General features: G+C 47.1%; 1 protein-coding gene across 1 annotated transcript in view; it reads left to right on the top strand.

The window, feature by feature from the left end:
- The window catches only part of LOC135537577 (Krueppel-like factor 7), a 54209-nt gene that overhangs the window by 23725 nt on the left and 9241 nt on the right, over positions 1–21243 (top strand). The window contains exon 2 of the mRNA XM_064963707.1: positions 14633–15272. Within this exon, the coding sequence (XP_064819779.1) occupies positions 14633–15272 (640 nt within the window). The remainder of the gene's footprint in view (positions 1–14632; positions 15273–21243) is intronic.

Raw genomic sequence — 21243 nt, 5'->3', positions numbered from 1 at the left:
TGTCCTCTCCATCCTCTCTTCATTGCCAGGACACACAGGCGTTTTCACAGCACGTCACAACCAAATTAGACTGCTGATCAGAAGAATACATTTGGTTTGCTTTTCTGAGGCACTGCATGATGTTGCCTCAGTAATTCTCCTAATCTTTAATTACTTTTCTTCTAGAAGGATTTGCATCTCGAAGCAGTCTGTCCATTTACTGTAGAATGTGTCAGAATGTTTACTGACAGTTATATTCTGACAAACGGTTGTATACTGACAGTTATATACTGACGGTTGTATACTGACGGTTGTATACTGACGGTTGTATACTGACGGTTGTATACTGACGGTTGTATACTGACGGTTGTATACTGACGGTTGTATACTGACGGTTGTATACTGACAATAGGTTGTATACTGAGAGTTGTATACTGAGGGTTGTATACTGAGGGTTGTATACTGAGGGTTGTATACTGAGAGTTGTATACTGACGGTTGTATACTGACAATAGGTTGTATACTGAGGGTTGTATACTGACGGTTGTATACTGACGGTTGTATACTGACGGTTGTATACTGACGGTTGTATACTGACGGTTGTATCTGACGGTTGTATACTGACGGTTGTATACTGACGGTTGTATACTGAGGGTTGTATACTGAGGGTTGTATACTGAGGGTTGTATACTGACGGTTGTATACTGAGGGTTGTATACTGAGGGTTGTATACTGAGGGTTGTATACTGAGGGTTGTATACTGAGGGTTGTATACTGAGGGTTGTATACTGAGGGTTGTATACTGACGGTTGTATACTGAGGGTTGTATAATGACAATCGGTTGTATACTGACAATCGGTTATACAGTGAGGGAAAAAATATTTGATCCCCTGCTGATTTTGTATGTTTGCCCACTGACAAAGAAATGATCAGTCTATAATTTTAATGGTAGGTTTATTTGAACAGTGAGAGACAGAATTACAAAAAAAAATCCAGAAAAACACACGTCAAAAGTGTTTTAAATTGATTTGCATTTTAATGAGGGAATAAGTATTTGACCCCCTCTCAATCAGAAAGATTTCTGGCTCCCAGGTGTCTTTTATACAGGTGACGAAATGAGATTAGGAGCACACTCTTAAAGGGAGTGCTCCTAATCTCAGCTTGTTACCTGTATAAAAGACACCTGTCCACAGAAGCAATCAATCAATCAGATTCCAAACTCTCCACCATGGCCAAGACCAAAGAGATCTCAAGGCAGCTGGGACCATAGTCACCAAGAAAACAATTGGTAACACACTACGCCATGAAGGACTGAAATCCTGCAGCGCCCGCAAGGTCCCCCTGCTCATGGAGCACATATACATGCCCGTCTGAAGTTTGCCAATGAACATCTGAATGATTCAGAGGACAACTGGGTGAAAGTTTTGTGGTCAGATGAGACCAAAATGGAGCTCTTTGGCATCAACTCAACTCGCCATATTTGGAGGAGGAGGAATGCTGCCTATGACCCCAAGAACACCATCCCCACCGTCAAACATGGAGGTGGAAACATTATGCTTTGGGGGTGTTTTTCTGCTAAGGGGACAGGACAACTTCACCGCATCAAAGGGACGATGGACGGGGCCATGTACCGTCAAATCTTGGGTGAGAACCTCCTTCCCTCAGCCAGGGCATTGAAAATGGGTCGTGGATGGGTATTACAGCATGACCCAAAACACACGGCCAAGGCAACAAAGGACTGGCTCAAGAAGAAGCATATTAAGGTCCTGGAGTGGCCTAACCAGTCTCCAGACCGTAATCCCATAGAAAATCTGTGGAGGGAGCTGAAGGTTCGAGTTGCCAAACGTCAGCCTCGAAACCTTACTGACTTGGAGAAGATCTGCAAAGAGGTGTGGGACAAAATCCCTCCTGAGATGTGTGCAAACCTGGTGGCCAACTACAAGAAACATCTGACCTCTGTGATTGCCAACAAGGGTTTTGCCACCAAGTACGAAGTCATGTTTTGCACACTACTTATTTCCCTCATTAAAATGCAAATCAATTTATAACATTTTTGACATGCGTTTTTCTGGATTTTTTGTTGTTGTTATTCTGTCTCTCACTGTTCAAATAAACTTACTTATTAAAATTATAGACTGATCATTTCTTTGCCAGTGGGCAAAGATCAGCAGGGGATCAAATACTTTGTTCCCTCACTATATACTGACAGTTGGTTGTATACTGATAGTTATATACTGACAAACGGTTGTATACTGACAGTTGGCTGTATACTGACAATCTGTTGTATAATGACAGCATGTGTCAAGTGAAAGTGTATAACTCCCTGCTGTTTTTATTGGCATTGAATTATGATGTAAGCCTAACTGTGAGATGGGGTTGTGGCAGTCAGAGCACACCGCCCTGTCCCAAATGGCACCCTATTTCCTGTATAGTGCACTAGTTTTGACCAGGGCCCTATTCCCTATATAGTGCACTACTTTTAACCAGGACCCTATTCCCTATATAGTGCACTACATTTGGCCAGGGCCCTATTCCCTATGTAGTACACTACTTTAGACCAGGGCCCTATTCCCTATATAGTGCACTACTTTAGACCAGGACCCTATTCCCTATATAGTGCACTACATTTGACCAGGGCCCTATTCCCTATGTAGTGCACTACTTTAGACCAGGACCCTATTCCCTATGTAATGCACTACTTTAGACCAGGACCCTATTCCCTATGTAGTGCACTACTTTAGACCAGGACCCTATTCCCTATATAGTGCACTACTTTAGACCAGAGCCCTATTCCCTATGTAGTGCACTACTTTTAACCAGGACCCTATTCCCTATGTAGTGCACTACTTTCAGAAAAGCAATGGGAAATGTCTTTCCTCTCCGTTGAGACCAGGTCACCAGGTCTGACATCTCTCTGCACCCTGTGAGCAGCTCACGGTGCTGCATCAGAAAAGCAATGGGAAATGTCTTCCCTCTCCATTTAGACCAGGTCACCAGGTCTGACATCTCTGCACCCTGTGAGCATCTCACGGTGCTGCGTCAGAAAATCAATGGGAAATGTCTTTCCTCTCCGTTGAGACCAGGACACCAGGTCTGACATCTCTCTGCACCCTGTGAGCAGCTCACGGTGCTGCGTCAGAAAAGCAATGGGAAATGTCTTCCCTCTCCATTTAGACCAGGTCACCAGGTCTGACATCTCTCTGCACCCTGTGAGCAGCTCACGGTGCTGCGTCAGAAAATCAATGGAAATGTCTTCCCTCTCCATTTAGACCAGGTCACCAGGTTTGGCGGGGTCGTCTCTTTGTGTGCTTCACAAGAGGGCTGGAGTTAGTCTCTGACATCCAAACTGGCCAGAAAATGTGGGGTCTGTCGTGTATAGCAGGAAGCTTGACCTCAGCTCTTTCTTTGATTGAAGCTTTCTTTACTCAGTGCTGACTGCACTTCACTGTCAACGTTTTGGATTGGCTGCACCAGGAAGAGAAGGCCAGGTCATAGGTTAACTCCACACGTTGGTCCCTGTCTGACTGGTGGTATAACTCTGTCTGAAATAGATCAGCATGGTTGAGGAGGTAGGGAGCATATATATGTGTGTGATGTGATTGGTTCTTGTCTCGTGTTGCTCAGTCTGTGAGCTTTGCTGTGCAGACGTATGATTTCTTGATTTGCACTGAAGTGTCTATGGACATTACTCAGACCAACCTGGTAAGCAGGTGTCAGGGAGAGGCCCCAAATTGACATTTGAATTGCACCAAATGAATGTTCAATGTTGTTGACTGATCCGGGTCCATGGGGTGAGCGCTTTGGCTTGAACAGCCAGCTGAAGTGTGTCATCATCAGGAACCATGCTTGCCAAGCCCTTTAAACCTTCCCTGAATGATCTGGGAGCAAAGCTCTTTAAACCTGCTCTGAATGATCTGGTAGCAAAGCCCTTTAAAACTGCCCTGAAGTATCGGGTAGCAAAGCCCTTTAAACCTGCCCTGAAGGATCTGGTAGCAAAGCCCTTTAAACCTGCCCTGAAGGATCTGGGAGCAAAGCCCTTTAAACCTGCCCTGAAGGATCTGGGAGCAAAGCCCTTTAAACCTGCCCTGAAGGATCTGGGAGCAAAGCCCTTTATACCTGCCCTGAAGGATCTGGGAGCAAAGCTTTTTAAACCTGCCCTGAAGGATTTTAAACCTGCCCTGAAGGATCTGGGAGCAAAGCTTTTAAACCTGCCCTGAAGGATCTGGGAGCAAAGCCCTTTATACCTGCCCTGAAGGATCTGGGAGCAAAGCTTTTTAAACCTGCCCTGAAGGATCTGGGAGCAAAGCTTTTTAAACCTGCCCTGAAGGATCTGGGAGCAAAGCATTTTAAATCTGCCCAGAAGGATCTGGGAGCAAAGCTTTTAAACCTGCCCTGAAGGATCTGGGAGATTATATGGTGAGGGTAATGTCATCTGATAAGGGCTGTGTGTGTGTAATTATCTCACATCTCTGCTCTGCTTGGCTGCACCGGTCTCTAACGCCTCTTAAGTGGTGGCAGAAGGTGTTAGATCTCACTGAACCTAACCTCTACCACCCCATGGATCCAGAGTGGTACAGCGGTCTAAGGCACTGCATCTAAGTGCTAGAGGCATCACTACAGACACCCTTGTCCGAATCCAGGCTGTATCACAACTAGGGTTTGCACATTTTGGGGAATAGTCAGAGGTGGAAACTTTCCGTGGGAATTAAGGGGAATATATGGGAATTAATGGAAATATATGCTAATTAATACCATTTAAATGTAGATGTTTTCGCATTGGATATATTTACCATATCATATGGAGACAGAAACATAAACCTTTTACCTTATCATAAGTAGACATAATTGCAAATGATTAAATCCTTCCAATAGAAATATAAAAAACTGTTTAATCAGGGATTTAACTTTAATTAAATGAGTTGACTCTTCACATGGGATGATTTCACTTAACAAAATAAAGGGAATATTGAATGATCCCCAATGATCCATCACATCTCCCAAAAACATTTTCATCATACATCTGTAAAATGATAGTCTAGAAACTAAAGCTTTGGTTGTCTTCTTCTCAGGCTTCCATTTATTCTCCCTGGATCTCCTCAATGTCCACCTCTTGAACATCAGACTCTGAGGCCTCATCTTTACTGTCACTTTCCAACCTTGTTGAGGATAGCTCGTTGTTAGGCTCAAAAAGCCTCAAATTTGCCCGGATGGCCACCAATTTTTCAACCCTTGTATTGGTCAGCCTGTTGCGTGCTTTGGTTTGTGTTCCCAAACAAGGACCAGTTGAGCTCTGAGGTGGATGATGTTTGTGGGATTTGGAGGATGATGGGGAAAGAGCCTCAGATCCACAAAGTCCCTTCCATCAGGTAGCTGATGAGATACTGTATGTTGGCACGACTGCCATATTGCTTATGGCATATCTCCATCCCAAAGCCCTTGCTTGAAGTGTACTTCGCCAGACTGCCAATAACCTTTCCCTTATCCAGGCCAAGGTGGCGAGATATGGTAGTGATGACACCATAGGCCTTGTTGAGCTCTGCACTAGACAGGATGCTCTTGCCAGCATACTTGGGGTCCAACATCTACCCTGCGGCGTGTATGGGCTTCAGGCAGAAGTCTTCATGCTTTTTGATGTATTTCAGAACTGCAGTTTCCTCTGCTTGGAGCAACAAGCAGAGTGAAGTGGGCAGGGCAGTACGGAGTGGGCAGGGCAGTACGGATTTCTTCTCTTACATCTGCAAGCAGAGTCTGAGCATCAGACAGGATGGCATTGTCTCCCTCAATCCATGCAATGGCTACTGCTATAGGTTTCAGGAGTTTCAGGCTACTTACCACTCTCTCCCAAAATACATCATCCACGAGGATCCTCTTGATGGGGCTGTCCATATCGGCAGACTGTGATATGGCCATTTCTTGGAGAGACTCCTTCCCATCCAGGAGACTGTCAAACATGATGACAACACCACCCCAATGGGTGTTGCTGGGCAGCTTCAATGTGGTGCTCTTATTCTTCTCACTTTGCTTGGTGAGGTAGATTGCTGCTATAACTTGATGACCCTTCAAATACCTAACCATTTTCTTGGCTCTCTTGTAGAGTGTATCTATTGTTTTCAGTGTCATGATGTCCTTGAGGAGCAGATTCAATGCATGAGCAGCACAGCCAATGGGTGCGATGTGAAGGTAGGACTTCTCCACTTTAGACCAAGCAGTCTTCATGTTCGCAGCATTGTCTGTCACCAATGCAAATACACCTTCTGTGGTCCAAGGTCATTGATGACTGCCCATCTCAGCCCATCTGCAATGAAGAGACCGATGTGTCTGTTGTCCCTTGTGTCTGTGCTCTTGTAGAATACTGGTTGAGGGGTGGAGATGATGTAGTTAATTATTCCTTGCCCATGAACATTCGACCACTTCTCAGAGATGATTGCAATATAAGCTGCTTTCTCTATGATTTGCTTGACCTTCACTTGAACTCTGCATCCAGCAAATTAGTAGATAAAGCATGTCTGGTTGGAGGGGTGTATGCAGGGCCAAGAACATTCAGAAATCTCTTCCAATACACATTTCCTGTGAGCATCAGAGGTGAACCAGTTGCATACGCTGCTCGAGCAAGACATTCATCAGCATTTCTCTGACTACGTTCCTCCATTGAGTAAAGAAACATCTGATTCCAGGAGGACATGAGCTGTTCCTATCGATAAGGTGTCTGATCCATCATTTTCACCTCGAATAGAAGTAGAGGGACTTCTGTCAGAGGTTGCTTGTTGTGAGTGCTGAGGGAACTTTATGCACTTGGCCAGATGATTCTGCATCTTTGTTTGCATTCTTCACCTATGATTTGGCACAATATTTGCAAATATGCATAGCTTTTCCTTCTACATTAGCTGCAGTGAAATGTCTCCACATCAGATAGTGACCGTGGCATTTTCCTGTAAAGATTAGGAAAAAATGAGTTTAAAAAAACATACAATTCCATGTACAGATAAATAGTTAAACAGTTAGATTAAACAACTCCTTTGTAAGATAAATGTTTTAAATGAAGCATGTATGGAAACAGGTGAATTAACACTCCTCAGTTAGCAGGCTCAAACAAGCTAAAACCCACATGGTAGCAAAAACTAACTAGCAGAAATTGTTAACAAGTTAGAAATTATTTAAACACACTTTGCTGTAGGCTACTATATACTAGTTAACTAAAAATTATGTATGTCATATAAAATATATACACCCCACCCAGTATTTTAATCACAATGTACCAGAAAGCATGTAGTCCTTGGCTCTGACAAGATAGTAGTGTGGGCTCAATAGCATCTCATTAGTGTGCAAGATCTTGAGAATCAGCTGTAGATGTGATGGAAGAATGCACTGTGCATGAAGAGGGTTGCAATTCCATTGTATTGTAGCATATTTTGGTTAAACTATCCCCAAGACCTAGAATTTTCCGACCCTTTGCAACCCTAATCCCTTTGCAACCCTAACCGCCATAGGGAGGCACATAATTGGCCCAGCGTCGTCTGGGTTTGGCCGGTGTAGGCCGTCATTGTAAATATACATTTGTTCTTTTAACTGACTTTCCTAGTTAAATAAAGGTTAAATAACATAAAAAAATGAATGAAATATTTGTTTAGGCTTTGCTCAGTAGTTTAAAAATGGTAATAAACAGAGGCTATAGTCTAAGTGTTCTCTCACTCAGATCAGTACGGAAAATGGAGTACTGTCTTCTTCCCTGTGAACAGTCAAGCCTGTGCTGCTGCTAGTAAACTATATTTACAAAAGTATGTGGACACCACCTCAAATTAGTGGATTCAGCTATTTCAGCCACACCTGTTGTTGACAGGTGTATAAAATCGAGCACACCGCCATGCAATCTCCATAGACAAACATTGTCAGTAGAATGGCCTTAATGAAGAAATCAGTGAATTTCAACGTGGAACCTTCATTGGATGCCACCTCTCCATGAAGTCAGTTTGTCAAATTCCGGCCCTGCTATAGCTGCCCCAGGCAACTGTAAATGCTGTTATTCTAGAAATGTTTAAGAGCAATGTCTAGGAGTAGAAACATCTAGAAGAAACGTCTAGGAGCAACAACGGCTCTGCCGCGAAGTGGTAGGCCACACATGCTCACAGAACAGGACTGCCGAGTGCTGAAGCGTGTAGTGCATAAGAATCGTTTGTCCTCAGTTGTAACACTCACTACCGAGTTCCAAACTACCTCTGTAAGCAACGTCAGCACAATAACTGTTCGTCGGGAGCTTCATGAAATGGGTTTCCATGGCCGAGCAGTAACACACAAGCCTAAGATTACCATGCACAATGCCAAGCGTCGGCTGCCATTGGAGTGATGAATCACGCTTCACCATCTGGCAATCCGACAGATGAATCTGGGTTTGGCTTCCTGTCCCAATGTATAGTGCCAACTGCAAAGTTTGTTGGAAGAGGAATAATGGTCTGGTGCTGTTTTTCATGGTTCGGGCCCCTTAGTTCCAGTGAAGGGAAATCTTAACGCTACAGCATACAATGACATTGTAGGCGATTCTGTGCTTCCAACTTTGTGGCAACAGTTTGGGGAAGCACTTTTCCTGATTCAGCATGACAATGCCCCCATGTAAAAAGCGAGGTCCATACAGAAAGAGTTTGTCGAGATCTGTGTGGAGCCCTGACCTCAACCCCATCAAACACCTTTGGGATGAATTTGAACGCTGACTGCGAGCCAGGCCTAATCGCCCAACATCAGTGCCCGTCCTCACTAATGCTCTTGTGGTTGAATGGAAGCAAGTCCCAGCAGCAATGTTCCAACACCTAGTGGAAAGCCCTCCCAGAAGAGTGGAGGCTGTTATAGCAGAAAAGGGGGGACCAAGTCCATATTAATGCCAATGATTTTGGAATGAGATGTTCGACGAGCAGGTGTCCACATGCTTTTGGTCATGCAGTGTATCTCTCTGTTCTCTACAGATTCTTAGATCTTCACCTGGCTGAGATGGCATTCAGTGCAGGTGCCGGCAGGAGGAGAGGGGCTGAGGAGCATGGGGAAGGGGATAGGATGTGGGGAGGCAGGAGGGACATTTCTAAATATTGCTCAGCGAAGTCATAAATCACGCTTTGGGAGGGTCACACACACACCCACACACAGGGATGGAGCCAGGCGACCAAACGATTCTGCTTGAGTCAGGCTGCTGGAGAATAGTCATTTGGCTGGTGTCACATCAGAGTGAGGCAGCACATCAAAGCTTCTCATTGGTAGACAGAACAGTCACCTGACTTGACAGATGACCCATGTCGCTGCAGATTTCATGGAGCTAATAGTGATGCCACTATACACTCAGTTTATTAGGTACACCACCCTGTTCACGAAAATGGTTCTCTCCCACGGACTCTCTAGGGTTCACCAAAAAATGTTCTCTCCCATGGACTCTTTAGGGTCCACTGAAAATGGTGCGACAAACAAAAAACATCCAGTCAGCGGCAGTCCTGTGGGTGAAAACAGCTTGTTGATGAGAGGTCGAAGGAGAATGGCAAGAATCGTGCAAGCTAACAGGCTGGCCACTAACAGGCAAATAATTGAAGCAACAGGATTAAATCTTCACAACATTAATGACCCATATCCACCTTATCTCACTTAAGTGTCTTGTGTTCTGGCCTCAAGTCAGGGGTCTATGAAATCTGTGTGTTTTTATAGGCTAACCTGTGTTTTTACCAGCCTCTCCAGCAGTTCGCCAGGCAGCCAACTGTGGGTGGTAGCTTAGCTAGCACTTTGATACTAATGACATGCTGTGTGCTGGGCGGAGGGGAGGGATGCTAAAGGGGGCGAGAGGAGGGATAGCCTGTGTTGGCAGGCTTGCTATCTGCAGGGAGGGCACTAGTGGTGCCCATGTGGGTGGGAATTAATATTGGGGGAAGGCTGTGTTGAGATAGATGAGGTAACAGTTGTACTGCAGTGGTAAAGGCTAAGACAGAGGCAGGATATGCTACTATATGTATCAGTTAGATAGGATATATATAGGGGAACAACGTTGTTATCTGTATCGTTCACCCCAGCCTGACGATTGGCTCTGTGGTGTTTTGTTCTCGCTGCCTATTACACTCTGCTATTCTGAGCTGCTCTCACTTCAGTGTGTGACACATGACTCACTCTGTCTGGGTAAACCACTGACTAGCTTGGTGTGAGAAAGGAAACAAAAACTAGTATTGGAGAGAGCCTCTGTCAAGCATAAGAATACTAGATAGCCATTGAGGGGTTTGTTCAACACATTTTGCCATGGGGCAGAGAGAAACAGGTCGGTTCTCCAGCCATAAATAATATGCTCCAACTTGGCGGTCCAAATAAGGTTTCTCTCTTCTTTTAAGTCATGCATAGAAAAGGAGTCTGCTTTAAACCTGAAAGACATCTTTCTGTGGAGATGATCCATGTTGACATTTTAGATCTGTGTCAGTTAATTACTCTGTCAGTCCAAGTGGCCTGTTAAGTCCTCTTTATCTTCTGTTTTACCTTTATTTAACCAGGCAAGTCAGTTAAGAACAAATTCTTATTTTCAATGATGGCCTAGGAACAGTGGGTTAATTGCCTTGTTCAGGGGCAGAACGACAGATTTTTACCTTGTCAGCTCAGGGATTTGATCTTACAACCTTTTGGTTCCCAGTCCAATGTTCTAACCACTAGGCTACCTGCCACCCATCTTGCCCTTTGGGAGAAATCAGCCTCCGAGGGATGCCAGAGCACTGCTTTGAAACCTGACAAAGAGAGGAAAACCACACACATTGCAGAGAAAGATGCACAGACAAATGAAGAAATTCTGAATATCTCCACTTGAACAACATTCCTTTAGTGAGAGAGAGAGTCTGCTGTCTCTCCCAGCCCTCCATCTTCTCTCCATCTTCTACCTTCCAATAAACTCCTCAGACACCCTGTCTGCATCCTAATTCTCTAACCCCTTGACTGGTGTGCACTGTTCACTTCCCTTCCTGGGTTTAAAAGGAAAGTTGTAAGAAATATGGTGGAAAGTCCTTCTAGCCCACGCTTATCTCACACCAATCATAATGCTTTTAAACCTCTCCACTGGCATACAGTCTCCTCCTCAACACTGATCACCTGACATCATTGACCTACACTCACATTCAATACATCGAATGTGTTTCATAAAGCCCTTTTTACATCAGCATACCAGGTAGAGAGAAATCAGTCTCAGAGGGGAGACCAGTCCTCTTCTGGCTGTACCGGGTAGAGAGGAACCAGTCTCAGAGGGGAGACCAGTCCTCTTCTGGCTGTACCGGGTAGAGAGGAACCAGTCTCAGAGGGGTGGCCAGTTCTCTTCTGGCTGTACCGGGTAGAGAGGAACCAGTCTCAGAGGGGTGGCCAGTTCTCTTCTGGCTGTACCGGGTAGAGAGGAACCAGTCTCAGAGGGGAGACCAGTCCTCTTCTGGCTGTACCGGGTAGAGAGGAACCAGTCTCAGAGGGGTGGCCAGTTCTCTTCTGGCTGTACTGGGTAGAGAGGAACCAGTCTCAGAGGGGTGGCCAGTCCTCTTCTGGCTGTACTGGTTAGAGACCTACACTTACTGATACGGAACCGCTACAGTGCAGTCTCATCTCTCCTTTCCCTGAGGTGGGTATTCAGAGTGCAGTCTCCTCTCTCCTTTCCCTGAGGTGGGTATTCAGAGTGCAGTCTCCTCTCTCCTCTCTCCTTTCCCTGAGGTGGGTATTCAGAGTGCAGTCTCATCCCTCCTTTCCCTGAGGTGGGTATTCAGAGTGCAGTCTCATCTCTCCTTTCCCTGAGGTGGGTATTCAGAGTGCAGTCTCATCTCTCCTTTCCCTGAGGTGGGTATTCAGAGTGCAGTCTCATCTCTCCTTTCCCTGAGGTGGGTATTCAGAGTGCAGTCTCATCCCTCCTTTCCCTGAGGTGGGTATTCAGAGTGCAGTCTCATCCCACCTTTCCCTGAGGTGGGTATTCAGAGTACAGTCTCATCCCTCCTTTCCCTGAGGTGGGTATTCAGAGTGCAGTCTCATCCCACCTTTCCCTGAGGTGGGTATTCAGAGTGCAGTCTCATCCCTCCTTTCCCTGAGGTGGGTATTCAGAGTGCAGTCTCATCCCTCCTTTCCCTGAGGTGGGTATTCAGAGTGCAAGGCTCCTGGACGTATGTTAGTTAGCCTGCTGTGAGGATACCGTTACAGTGAATGTCACAGGCCCAGGATTGGTTTTACTTCCCACTGTGAGAGCCAAGGCAAGCCCTCGCTCCCTCTCGCTCTCGGCCTCCCCTTTTTTCACACCCTCGCTCCCTCTCTCGCTCTCGGCCTCCCCTTTTTTCACACCCTCGCTCCCTCTCTCGCTCTCGGTCTCCCCTTTTTTCACACCTTCGCACCCCTGGTTATTCTCGGTTTTCCTCAGCCCCTCCTTCATCCATCTGTTTCTCTTCCATACCTCATTTCTGTCCCTCATGTCTCGCTCTCTCCATCTCTTTTCCCCTCCTCCCTCTCCAGGCATCTCTTCCTCGTCCATTTTTACTTCCCCCTCTTTCTTTCTTTACTCATAACCCCATGAGTAGGGAGGGAGGGAGGGAGGGAGAGCAATAGCTTGAAATGAATCATGAAAGCTGAACATGTCCACATCATGAACTATACACTGCATGAGCGTATTGAGCTCACTAGTGTTAGCAGACTCAGACGGTGACCAATGGCTGTATCGATGATTGTTCTCCCTTTTGAATTCAGTGAAGATTGAAGCATACCATTTTCTTATCACTTCTTAATGTCGACAACACTTAAATTGCCTCTCTCGTAAATCCAGTTCATTCCAATTACATTTTACAATGACCGCAGCAATCAAGGGAGCAGTAAACCCACGGAAAAGGTTATTTTTTAAAAGCATCTTAAAATAAGCCCCCATTATAACAGGCAAGAAAGACATTTCCGCAGCATTTCTCTATTGACACACTCTTGGGGTTGCTTACAATTTTACGTTAATATGCAAATTAGTTTAAGAGCCCCCCCACCCCCCAAAAAAGTATCACCTAGCAACAGATACAAATAATAAAGGACTGTAGTATTTTTAGAGTGCAGAACACAGAAACAAGAGTTCTATGAACTTCATCTGTCAGATGGAGGCCGTCTGTACACCCTCCACCTCCATAATGGAGCTGTCTGTCATTCTCCTCTGGCTCAGTTGAAATGGTTGGTATAAGGCCCGCCGGCAGGGCTGTTTTCTCCCATTGCCACTGTCAGAGTACTTTAGCCTCTACATGCCAAACACAACTCACAGCTATCGGAGAGAAAGAGGGAGGAGGAGGAGGGAGGGCGGCCCTGCCGTCAAACAAAACGCCTTTCTGGTTTTGTGCGGAGAGCACTGCTGTGCTGAACAGCGTCTGAACAGCGTCCCTACATCTCCAACCCAACACGTCCCCTCCTGAACAGAGCCAGGCTTTGTCTGATGGAGTTGCTCTACTAGGTATAGGCAGGTGGTTCATGATGGAATATTCCGTTATTTTAGCATACGGCCAAACCAGAAGGAAATCCCTAGACTGATGACTTAATAAATCTGTCCTTTCCCCTTTCTGAGGGTTGTAAAACTGCACGCGTGGCTTATCTGCGCTCAATAGAGAGAGACCTGTGCTTGTGTGTGTGTGTGAGAGAGAGGTTAGTCGGTTCAGGGCTCCTCTCCCCACTCCAGCCATTGTAATCAATCTGTGTGTAATGAGCCATCTCTGCAGAGCTGCCAGGCCTGGTAATGTGGGGCTGGTTCAACCATCTACTATCCTCCCTGGGGTTCTAAAAATACAGCAGCAGTCTTTCTCCATATATATAAAAAGGTATGATGGGTCCACACTCAAAAAGGTGTCGCATAAAATGTGTTTTTTTAAAGGATTTTCACTGCATCAGGGGACAGCGTACACAGACGTTTCGGCTCGGCAGCCTTCAGTGTGTAGCTACAAATCATTTTCATTCACAACAGCATTTGGTGGGAACACAGGTGAACAACCAATGAGCAGCAGGTGCTTCTAATCAGGGTGGTCACTCATTGGCCAATCAGGGATGTGACTTCTCTGACCTACCTGTATACAGTCACAAAGACATACAGAATGATGGGGTATGGGAGTGGGCTCCACAGGAGGCTGCTGAGAGGAGGACGGCATCAAACGGAATGGCATCCATGTGTTCAATGTATTTGATACCATTCCTCTGATGCCGCTCCAGTCATTACCACGAGCCCGTCCTCCCCAATTATGGTGCTACCAACCTCCTGTGGTGGGCACGAAGGGAAATTAAGGGCATCAGGGGTGAGCTATTCATCAATCAATTGCCTTAGTTGCCCGCTCACTTGATTACATTATATCAGTTGATGAGAGAGCTCCACATATCACCCAGCTCTGACTGGTGTAGTAATTATGGGAGTTGTCAGGTTGTTTTAATTGAATGATGTGATCTAGTGAACATATCCGTACAGGAAATATCCACCCAGCTTTAGAGGGATGTTCACCATCAGCAGCACAGTATTCCATTATTCCACTGAAATCTGCACTGTAGTGATTCTATGTAGCATGTGCTTCAGCCAAGGTTATGAGTACACCAGTCTGGGAATAGCAGTACCACTATACGAGTACCTGTATGTCAGTGTTAAGACATAGGGTTTATGTGTGAGTCTGACCCCTGTCTCTCCCTTCTCCCTTCAGACATGCCTGGAGTTGGAGCGTTATCTACAGACGGAGCCCAAGAGGCTGTCGGACCTCTTTGACGAGGAGCTTGACTGCCTGCTCACCCCGGCCTACCTGAAGGAGGACAGTGAAGAAGAACTACTAGACCCCCTCCTCTCCAGCCTCCCGGACCCCCCCAGCCCTCCTCTACCGCCCCTGCTCTGCCCCTCTCGGAAGCACCTCTCTGGGGCCTTGAAGTCTGCCAAACTTAGAGACGGGATGGGGTTAGGGTCTGGAGGGGGAGGGGTACACCCAGCCCAGTTGAGCGCCGTCACCTCCCTGACGCCGCCCTCGTCCCCGGAGCTGGGACGCCACCTGGTCAAGCCCGACCCCCACCAGACTCTGACGGCGTCTGCGGACGGCACGCTCACTCTCAAACTGGTGGCGAGGAAGGTGGGGCTGAGCTCCGCCATGCTGGCAGCGACAGACGCGCCACCGCTGCCCACAAGGCGTGACACCACAGGCGGGCACAGCGACGGCGAGCAGGGGGGCACATGTGTGATGGGCGTGGGGGGTATCTCTGAGAACAAGAAGAGGGTCCACCGCTGCCAGTTTAATGGCTGCAGGAAGGTCTACACCAAGAGCTCCCATCTCAAGGCCCACCAGAGGACACACACAGGTGACACTCATCAGCACTACTCTGCAGTCTACAGCACAGTCGAAATTGCATTGGTTTTTATTTTAGATACTTTGAGCATCAGATTGAGCCTGCCTTGAATACCAAATGAACGGCACTTTTGGGACTATTCTGTTCCATCCCACTGCACTAGGCAAGCTTAATTAAGTATGTGATAGGAAATAAATATTAGGGAAATACTGCTCACTTTTTTTTCTCACTTTGGGAAATACTGCTCACTTTTGTCTCAGGGAAATACTGCTCACTTTGTCTCAGGGAAAGTCACTTAATCTGAAAACACAAGTATCATTTATCAAAGGGGTAGATCATCTGAGTCGTTAACAGGCAGGGCGAACTCTCAGACAGACTAGGCCACCAGACCAACACCATCAGAACTACTACACATCATACCTTCTTAGACATCCCTCGTCCATGTTTCTTACTTTTAGCTCAGGTTCTCTTTAATCATACCTGGTACTCATCATGGCCTTTTCTGTTAATGGAGCCTCATTTATCAGTTAAAGAACAGATCCACAGGTCTTCTTTATCATCCTCTACCTCCTACTCGGCCTCTTCATCCTCTTCCTCGTCTAACCCTGACCCTCACCCTAACCCTAACCATGGGCCAGTGCTCACTGGCTCCTCAAATGTTCAACTGCTTGAGTACCAATTACAGAATATTGGCCCTAAAATATAATTCCCACCTAAACATAGAGTGCTGGCACCAGCAGCCAAAATGAGTACTTCAGTAGTGTTCAGCGCTGCCAGGGCCCTCCGTATACTCTGCTATCAGTATTCTTACTCAAGGTTACCACACTACTTCCTCAGCAGATTTCCGGAGGGGGAAATGGCCATAATTCTCACTCTCCTCAATCTCAATCCCAAACCACTCACACCTCTGTCAGGAAACTGTCCGCTGAGTGACTAACTGCCCCGTGATTGATGGATTGACCTGGATAAGCCGTGGTTTCCCAGTTTATTTTAGTCTGCCGCCCCATATCTACGTACTCTTTCTATAGGCTAAGTCTGGCACTTCTCAAACACCTGTATTATAACCAGGTTTGTTGTCAATTTCATTTCAATTCTAGTCAATTCAAAAAGTAAACCAAACCAATTCAGATTATAAAAATTAAAAAAAATGTTATTGAAAGGCATTGAGGAGAATTAGAATTTTAGTTCACTTCCTGAATTGAAATGGAATGGACCTGGACTCTAACGCTCCATGTCAGTTCTACAGCCTCAACTGGTCTGCTCCAATATCCACACAAGCTTCCCATTTAGAATGAAGCTATGCATCGGCCATGCATTTGGAGTAGTATGTGGTCAATGAAACACGTGAAAGAGAGTGAGGGATATAGCTGAAACACATGAAAGAGAGTGAGGGATATAGCTGAAACACGTGAAAGAGAGTGAGGGATATAGCTGAAACACGTGAAAGAGAGTGAGGGATATAGCTGAAACACGTGAAAGAGAGTGAGGGATATAGCTGAAACACGTGAAAGAGAGTGAGGGATATAGCTGAAACACGTGAAAGAGAGTGAGGGATATAGCTGGAACACGTGAAAGAGAGTGAGGGATATAGCTGAAACACGTGAAAGAGATGAGGGATATAGCTGAAACACGTGAAAGAGAGTGAGGGATATAGCTGGAACATGTGAAAGAGAGTGAGGGATATAGCTGGAACATGTGAAAGAGAGTGAGGGATATAGCTGGAAACACGTGGAACACGTGAACGAGCGTGAGGGAAAGCTGGAACACGTGAGTGAGGGATATAGCTGGAACACGTGAAAGAGAGTGAGGGATATAGCTGGAACACGTGAAAGAGAGTGAGGGATATAGCTGGAACACGAGAAAGAGTGAGGGATATAGCTGGAACACGTGAACGAGAGTGAGGGATATAGCTGGAACACGTGAACGAGCATGAGGGATATAGCTGGAACACGTGAACGAGCGTGAGGGATATAGCTGGAACACGTGAACGAGCGTGAGGGATATGGCTGGAACACGTGAACGAGCATGAGGGATATAGCAGGAAAACGTGAAAGAGAGTGAGGGATATAGCTGTAACACGTGAACGAGAGTGAGGGATATAGCTGAAACAGTTGTTTTAGTCACTCAGAGACATAAAGCACCAAGACAGTGACAGAGTGAGGAGAGGAAGGAACATCTCAGTCCACCTGTACTGTTACGTGACATGCTGGCTCTAAAAGCCCAGGGTCACTGTTATAGCCAGCTGAAATAGTTACTTTAGCCACTGACAGCACCAAGACAGGGACCGAGCACTGAGGAGGAGAGGTAGAAACACTTCAGTCTGAGACATAGTGCCATGGGCCTCCACTCGTTCCATCATCAGGGCATGACTTAAGAGACAGTGTTACTCAAACCCCTCTTTTCTTCACTTGTTATTCCCATAAATGACTGACAGAGAAGAGATTAACAATAGAGCTGGAATCAAGCAGACTTTGTGGAAATTACACGTCCCTGCAGTGAGTTTTATGAATGGAGGTTTGAACGCAGATAAGGAATTGTGCAATTCGATTTTGAAGAGGGGAAGAGTAAAACACGTCCCTCTCTGTCCTGCCTCCTCCCCTCCTCTCTCTGCCTCCTCCCCTCCTCTCTCTGTCTACTCCCCTCCTCTCTCTGTCTCCTCCCCTCCTCTCTCTGTCTCCTACCCTCCTCTCTCTGTCTCCTCCATCTCTCCCTTTCTCTCACACACACCCACACACTCTCCCTCTCTGTCCTGCCTCCTCCCCTCCTCTCTCTGTCTCCTCCATCTCTCCCTTTCTCTCACACACACCCACACACTCTCCCTCTCTGTCCTGCCTCCTCCCCTCCCTCCTCTCTCTGTCTCCTCCATCTCTCCCTTTCTCTCACACATGCACGCACACCCACACACTCTCCCTCTCTGTCCTGCCTCCTCCCCTCCTCTCTCTGTCTCCTCCATCTCTCCCTTTCTCTCACACACACCCACACACTCTCCCTCTCTGTCCTGCCTCCTCCCCTCCTTTCTCTGTCTCCTCCAGCTCTCCCTTTCTGTCACACACATGCACACACACCCACACACTCTCCCTCTCTGCTCATATAAAGGGAGCCAGCATTGACTAGTGTAACAGTAAACGTGTAGGAGTGAGTAGTACTGGTCTGTAAAGTGCTTTCCCAGTGCCCCCATAATGACCTCAGAGACCATGATACCCCGGTCCATCTCCAGCTAATGGAGGAAATGCAGTTAACCACAACTCAGCCACCTGAGAGGCTGGGTTGTGTGTGTGTGTTGCTAGGCAACCATAGCCTATCAATGGAGGAGTGTGTAGCTGGAGTGGTTATCTTCTGTGCTCTAGGCACTGGTCTCAGCCTGTATCGATGCTGTCTCCACTATGCCTCCCCCCTCACAACCACCACACCCCCTACCCCCATCAAGAATGTACAGCGTTACAGTGCAGGTTGCTAGGCAACTGCATTCTCTTCTGCCAGCGTGAGTGGTAATTGGCTGGTGGCACAGCGGTGTATGCTGCCAATGCCAGATCCAGCCAGCTGCACTAGCTGCCTCCTCCTCGTGTTTCATCCCTTACCCAGTTGCTAGGAGACGGAGTCAGGCATCCATGCCTCCCGGGACTATAATTGGCCAGTGTGAGGGAGGGAGGGAGTGGGCCAGACCTAGAGAGGAAAGGACAGAGGAGAGGAGAGAGGAAAGGACAGAGGAGAGGAGGGTATGGGGCTAGAGGAGCGGAAAGGACAGAGAGGAGAGGGGAGGATGGGGCTAGAGGAGAGGAAAGGAAAGGACATAGGATAGGATGGGGCTAGAGGAGAGGAGAGGATGGGGCTACAGGAGAGGAGGATGGGGCTAGAGGTGAGGAAAGGACAGAGGAGAGGGATAGAGGTGAGGAAAGGACAGAGGAGATGAGAGGATGGGGCTAGAGGAGAGGAGCGGAGAGGGGAGGATGGGGCTAGAGGAGAGGAAAGGACAGAGGAGAGGAGAGGAGAGGATGGGGCTACAGGAGAGGAAAGGACAGAGGGGAGGATGGGGCTAGAGGAGAGGAAAGGACCGAGGAGAGGAGAGGATGGGGCTACAGGAGAGGAGAGGATTGGATGGGGGAGGAAGGACAGGACAGAGGGAAGGATGGGACTAGAGGAGAGGAAAGGACAGAGGGGAGGATGGGGCTAGAGGAGAGGGAGGATGGGGGAGAGGAGAGGAAAGGACAGAGGAGAGGAGAGGATGGGGCTAGAGGAGAGGACAAGGAGGAGAGGAAAAGGAGAGGATTGGATGGGGCTAGAGGAGAGGAAAGGACAGAGGGGAGGATGGGGCTAGAGGAGAGGAAATGACAGAGGGGAGGATGGGGCTAGAGGAGAGGAAAGGAAAGGACAGAGGAGAGGAGAGGATGGGGCTAGAGGAGAGGAAAGGACAGAGGAGAGGAGAGGAAAGGACAGATGAGAGCAGAGGATGGGGCTAGAGGAGAGGACAGAGGAGGAGAGGAAAGGACAGAGGAGGATGGGGCTAGAGGAGAGAGGAGGATGGGGCTAGAGGAGAGGACAGAGGAGGAGAGGAAAGGACAGGAGGATGGGGCTAGAGGAGAGAGGAGGATGGGGTTTGAGGAGAGGACAGAGGAGGATGGGGCTAGAGGAAAGGACAGAGGAGGATGAAACTAGAGGAGAGGAAAGGACAGATGAGAGTGGAGGAAAGGACAGAGGAGGATGGGGCTAGAGGCAGAGGAGGATGGGGCTAGAGGAGAGAGGAGGATGGGGCTAGAGGAGAGAGGAGGATGGGGCTAGAGGAGAGAGGAGGATGGGGCTAGAGGAGAGAGGAGGATGGGGCTAGAGGAGAGAGGAGGATGGGGCTAGAGGAGAGGGGAGGATAGGGGAAATGTGAACCTGTTTTGGGGAATGAGTTGAATGTGAGTGATAAGTACTCTGTTACACACCTTGTACCTCTGTTACCCACCACAAAGCTAGCCTCTAAAGATAAGAATGGACTTTCTTACCAACCACTCAGCTAGCCTCTAAAGATAAGAATGGACTCTGTTACCTACCACTCAGCTAGCCTCTAAAGATAAGAATGGCCTCTGTTACCAACCACTCAGCTAGCCTCTAAAGATAAGAATGGACTCTGTTACCTACCACTCAGCTAGCCTCTAAAGATAAGAATGGACTCTGTTACCAACCACTCAGCTAGCCTCTGGTTATAAGAATGGACTCTGTTACCAACCACTCAGCTAGCCTCTAAAGATAAGAATGGACTCTGTTACCTACCACTCAGCTAGCCTCTAAAGATAAGAATGGCCTCTGTTACCAACCACTCAGCTAGCCTCTAAAGATAAGAATGGACTCTGTTACCAACCACTCAGCTAGCCTCTAAAGATAAGAATGGACTCTGTTACCTACCACTCAGCTAGCCTCTAAAGATAAGAATGGACTCTGTTACCAACCACTCAGCTAGCCTCTAAAGATAAAAATGGCCTCTGTTACCTACCACTCAGCTAGCCTCTAAAGATAAGAATGGACTCTGTTACCCACTCAGCTAGCCTCTAAAGATAAAAATGGCTTCTGCTAGCCTCTGGTTATAAGAATGGCCTCTGGTTATAAGAATGGGCTCTGTTACCAACCACTCAGCTAGCCTCTGGTTATAAGAATGGCCTCTGTTACCAACCATTCAGCGAGCCTCTGGTTATAAGAATGGACTCTGTTACCAACCACTCAGCTAGCCTCTAAAGTTATAAGAATGGCCTCTGTTACCACTCAACCTAAAGATAAGAACTCAGCTAGCCTCTGGTTATAAGAATGGCCTCTGTTACCAACCACTCAGCTAGCCTCTAAAGATAAGAATGGCCTCTGTTACCAACCACTCAGCTAGCCTCTAAAGTTATAAGAATGGCCTCTGTTACCAACCACTCAGCTAGCCTCTGGTTATAAGAATGGACTCTGTTACCTACCACTCAGCTAGCCTCTAAAGATAAGAATGGCCTCTGTTACCTACCACTCA

The sequence above is a fragment of the Oncorhynchus masou genome, unplaced genomic scaffold (genome assembly GCF_036934945.1).
Source record: "Oncorhynchus masou masou isolate Uvic2021 unplaced genomic scaffold, UVic_Omas_1.1 unplaced_scaffold_821, whole genome shotgun sequence".
Classification (NCBI taxonomy): Eukaryota; Metazoa; Chordata; class Actinopteri; order Salmoniformes; family Salmonidae; genus Oncorhynchus; species Oncorhynchus masou.
This window is presented reverse-complemented; position numbering and strand designations above follow the sequence as displayed.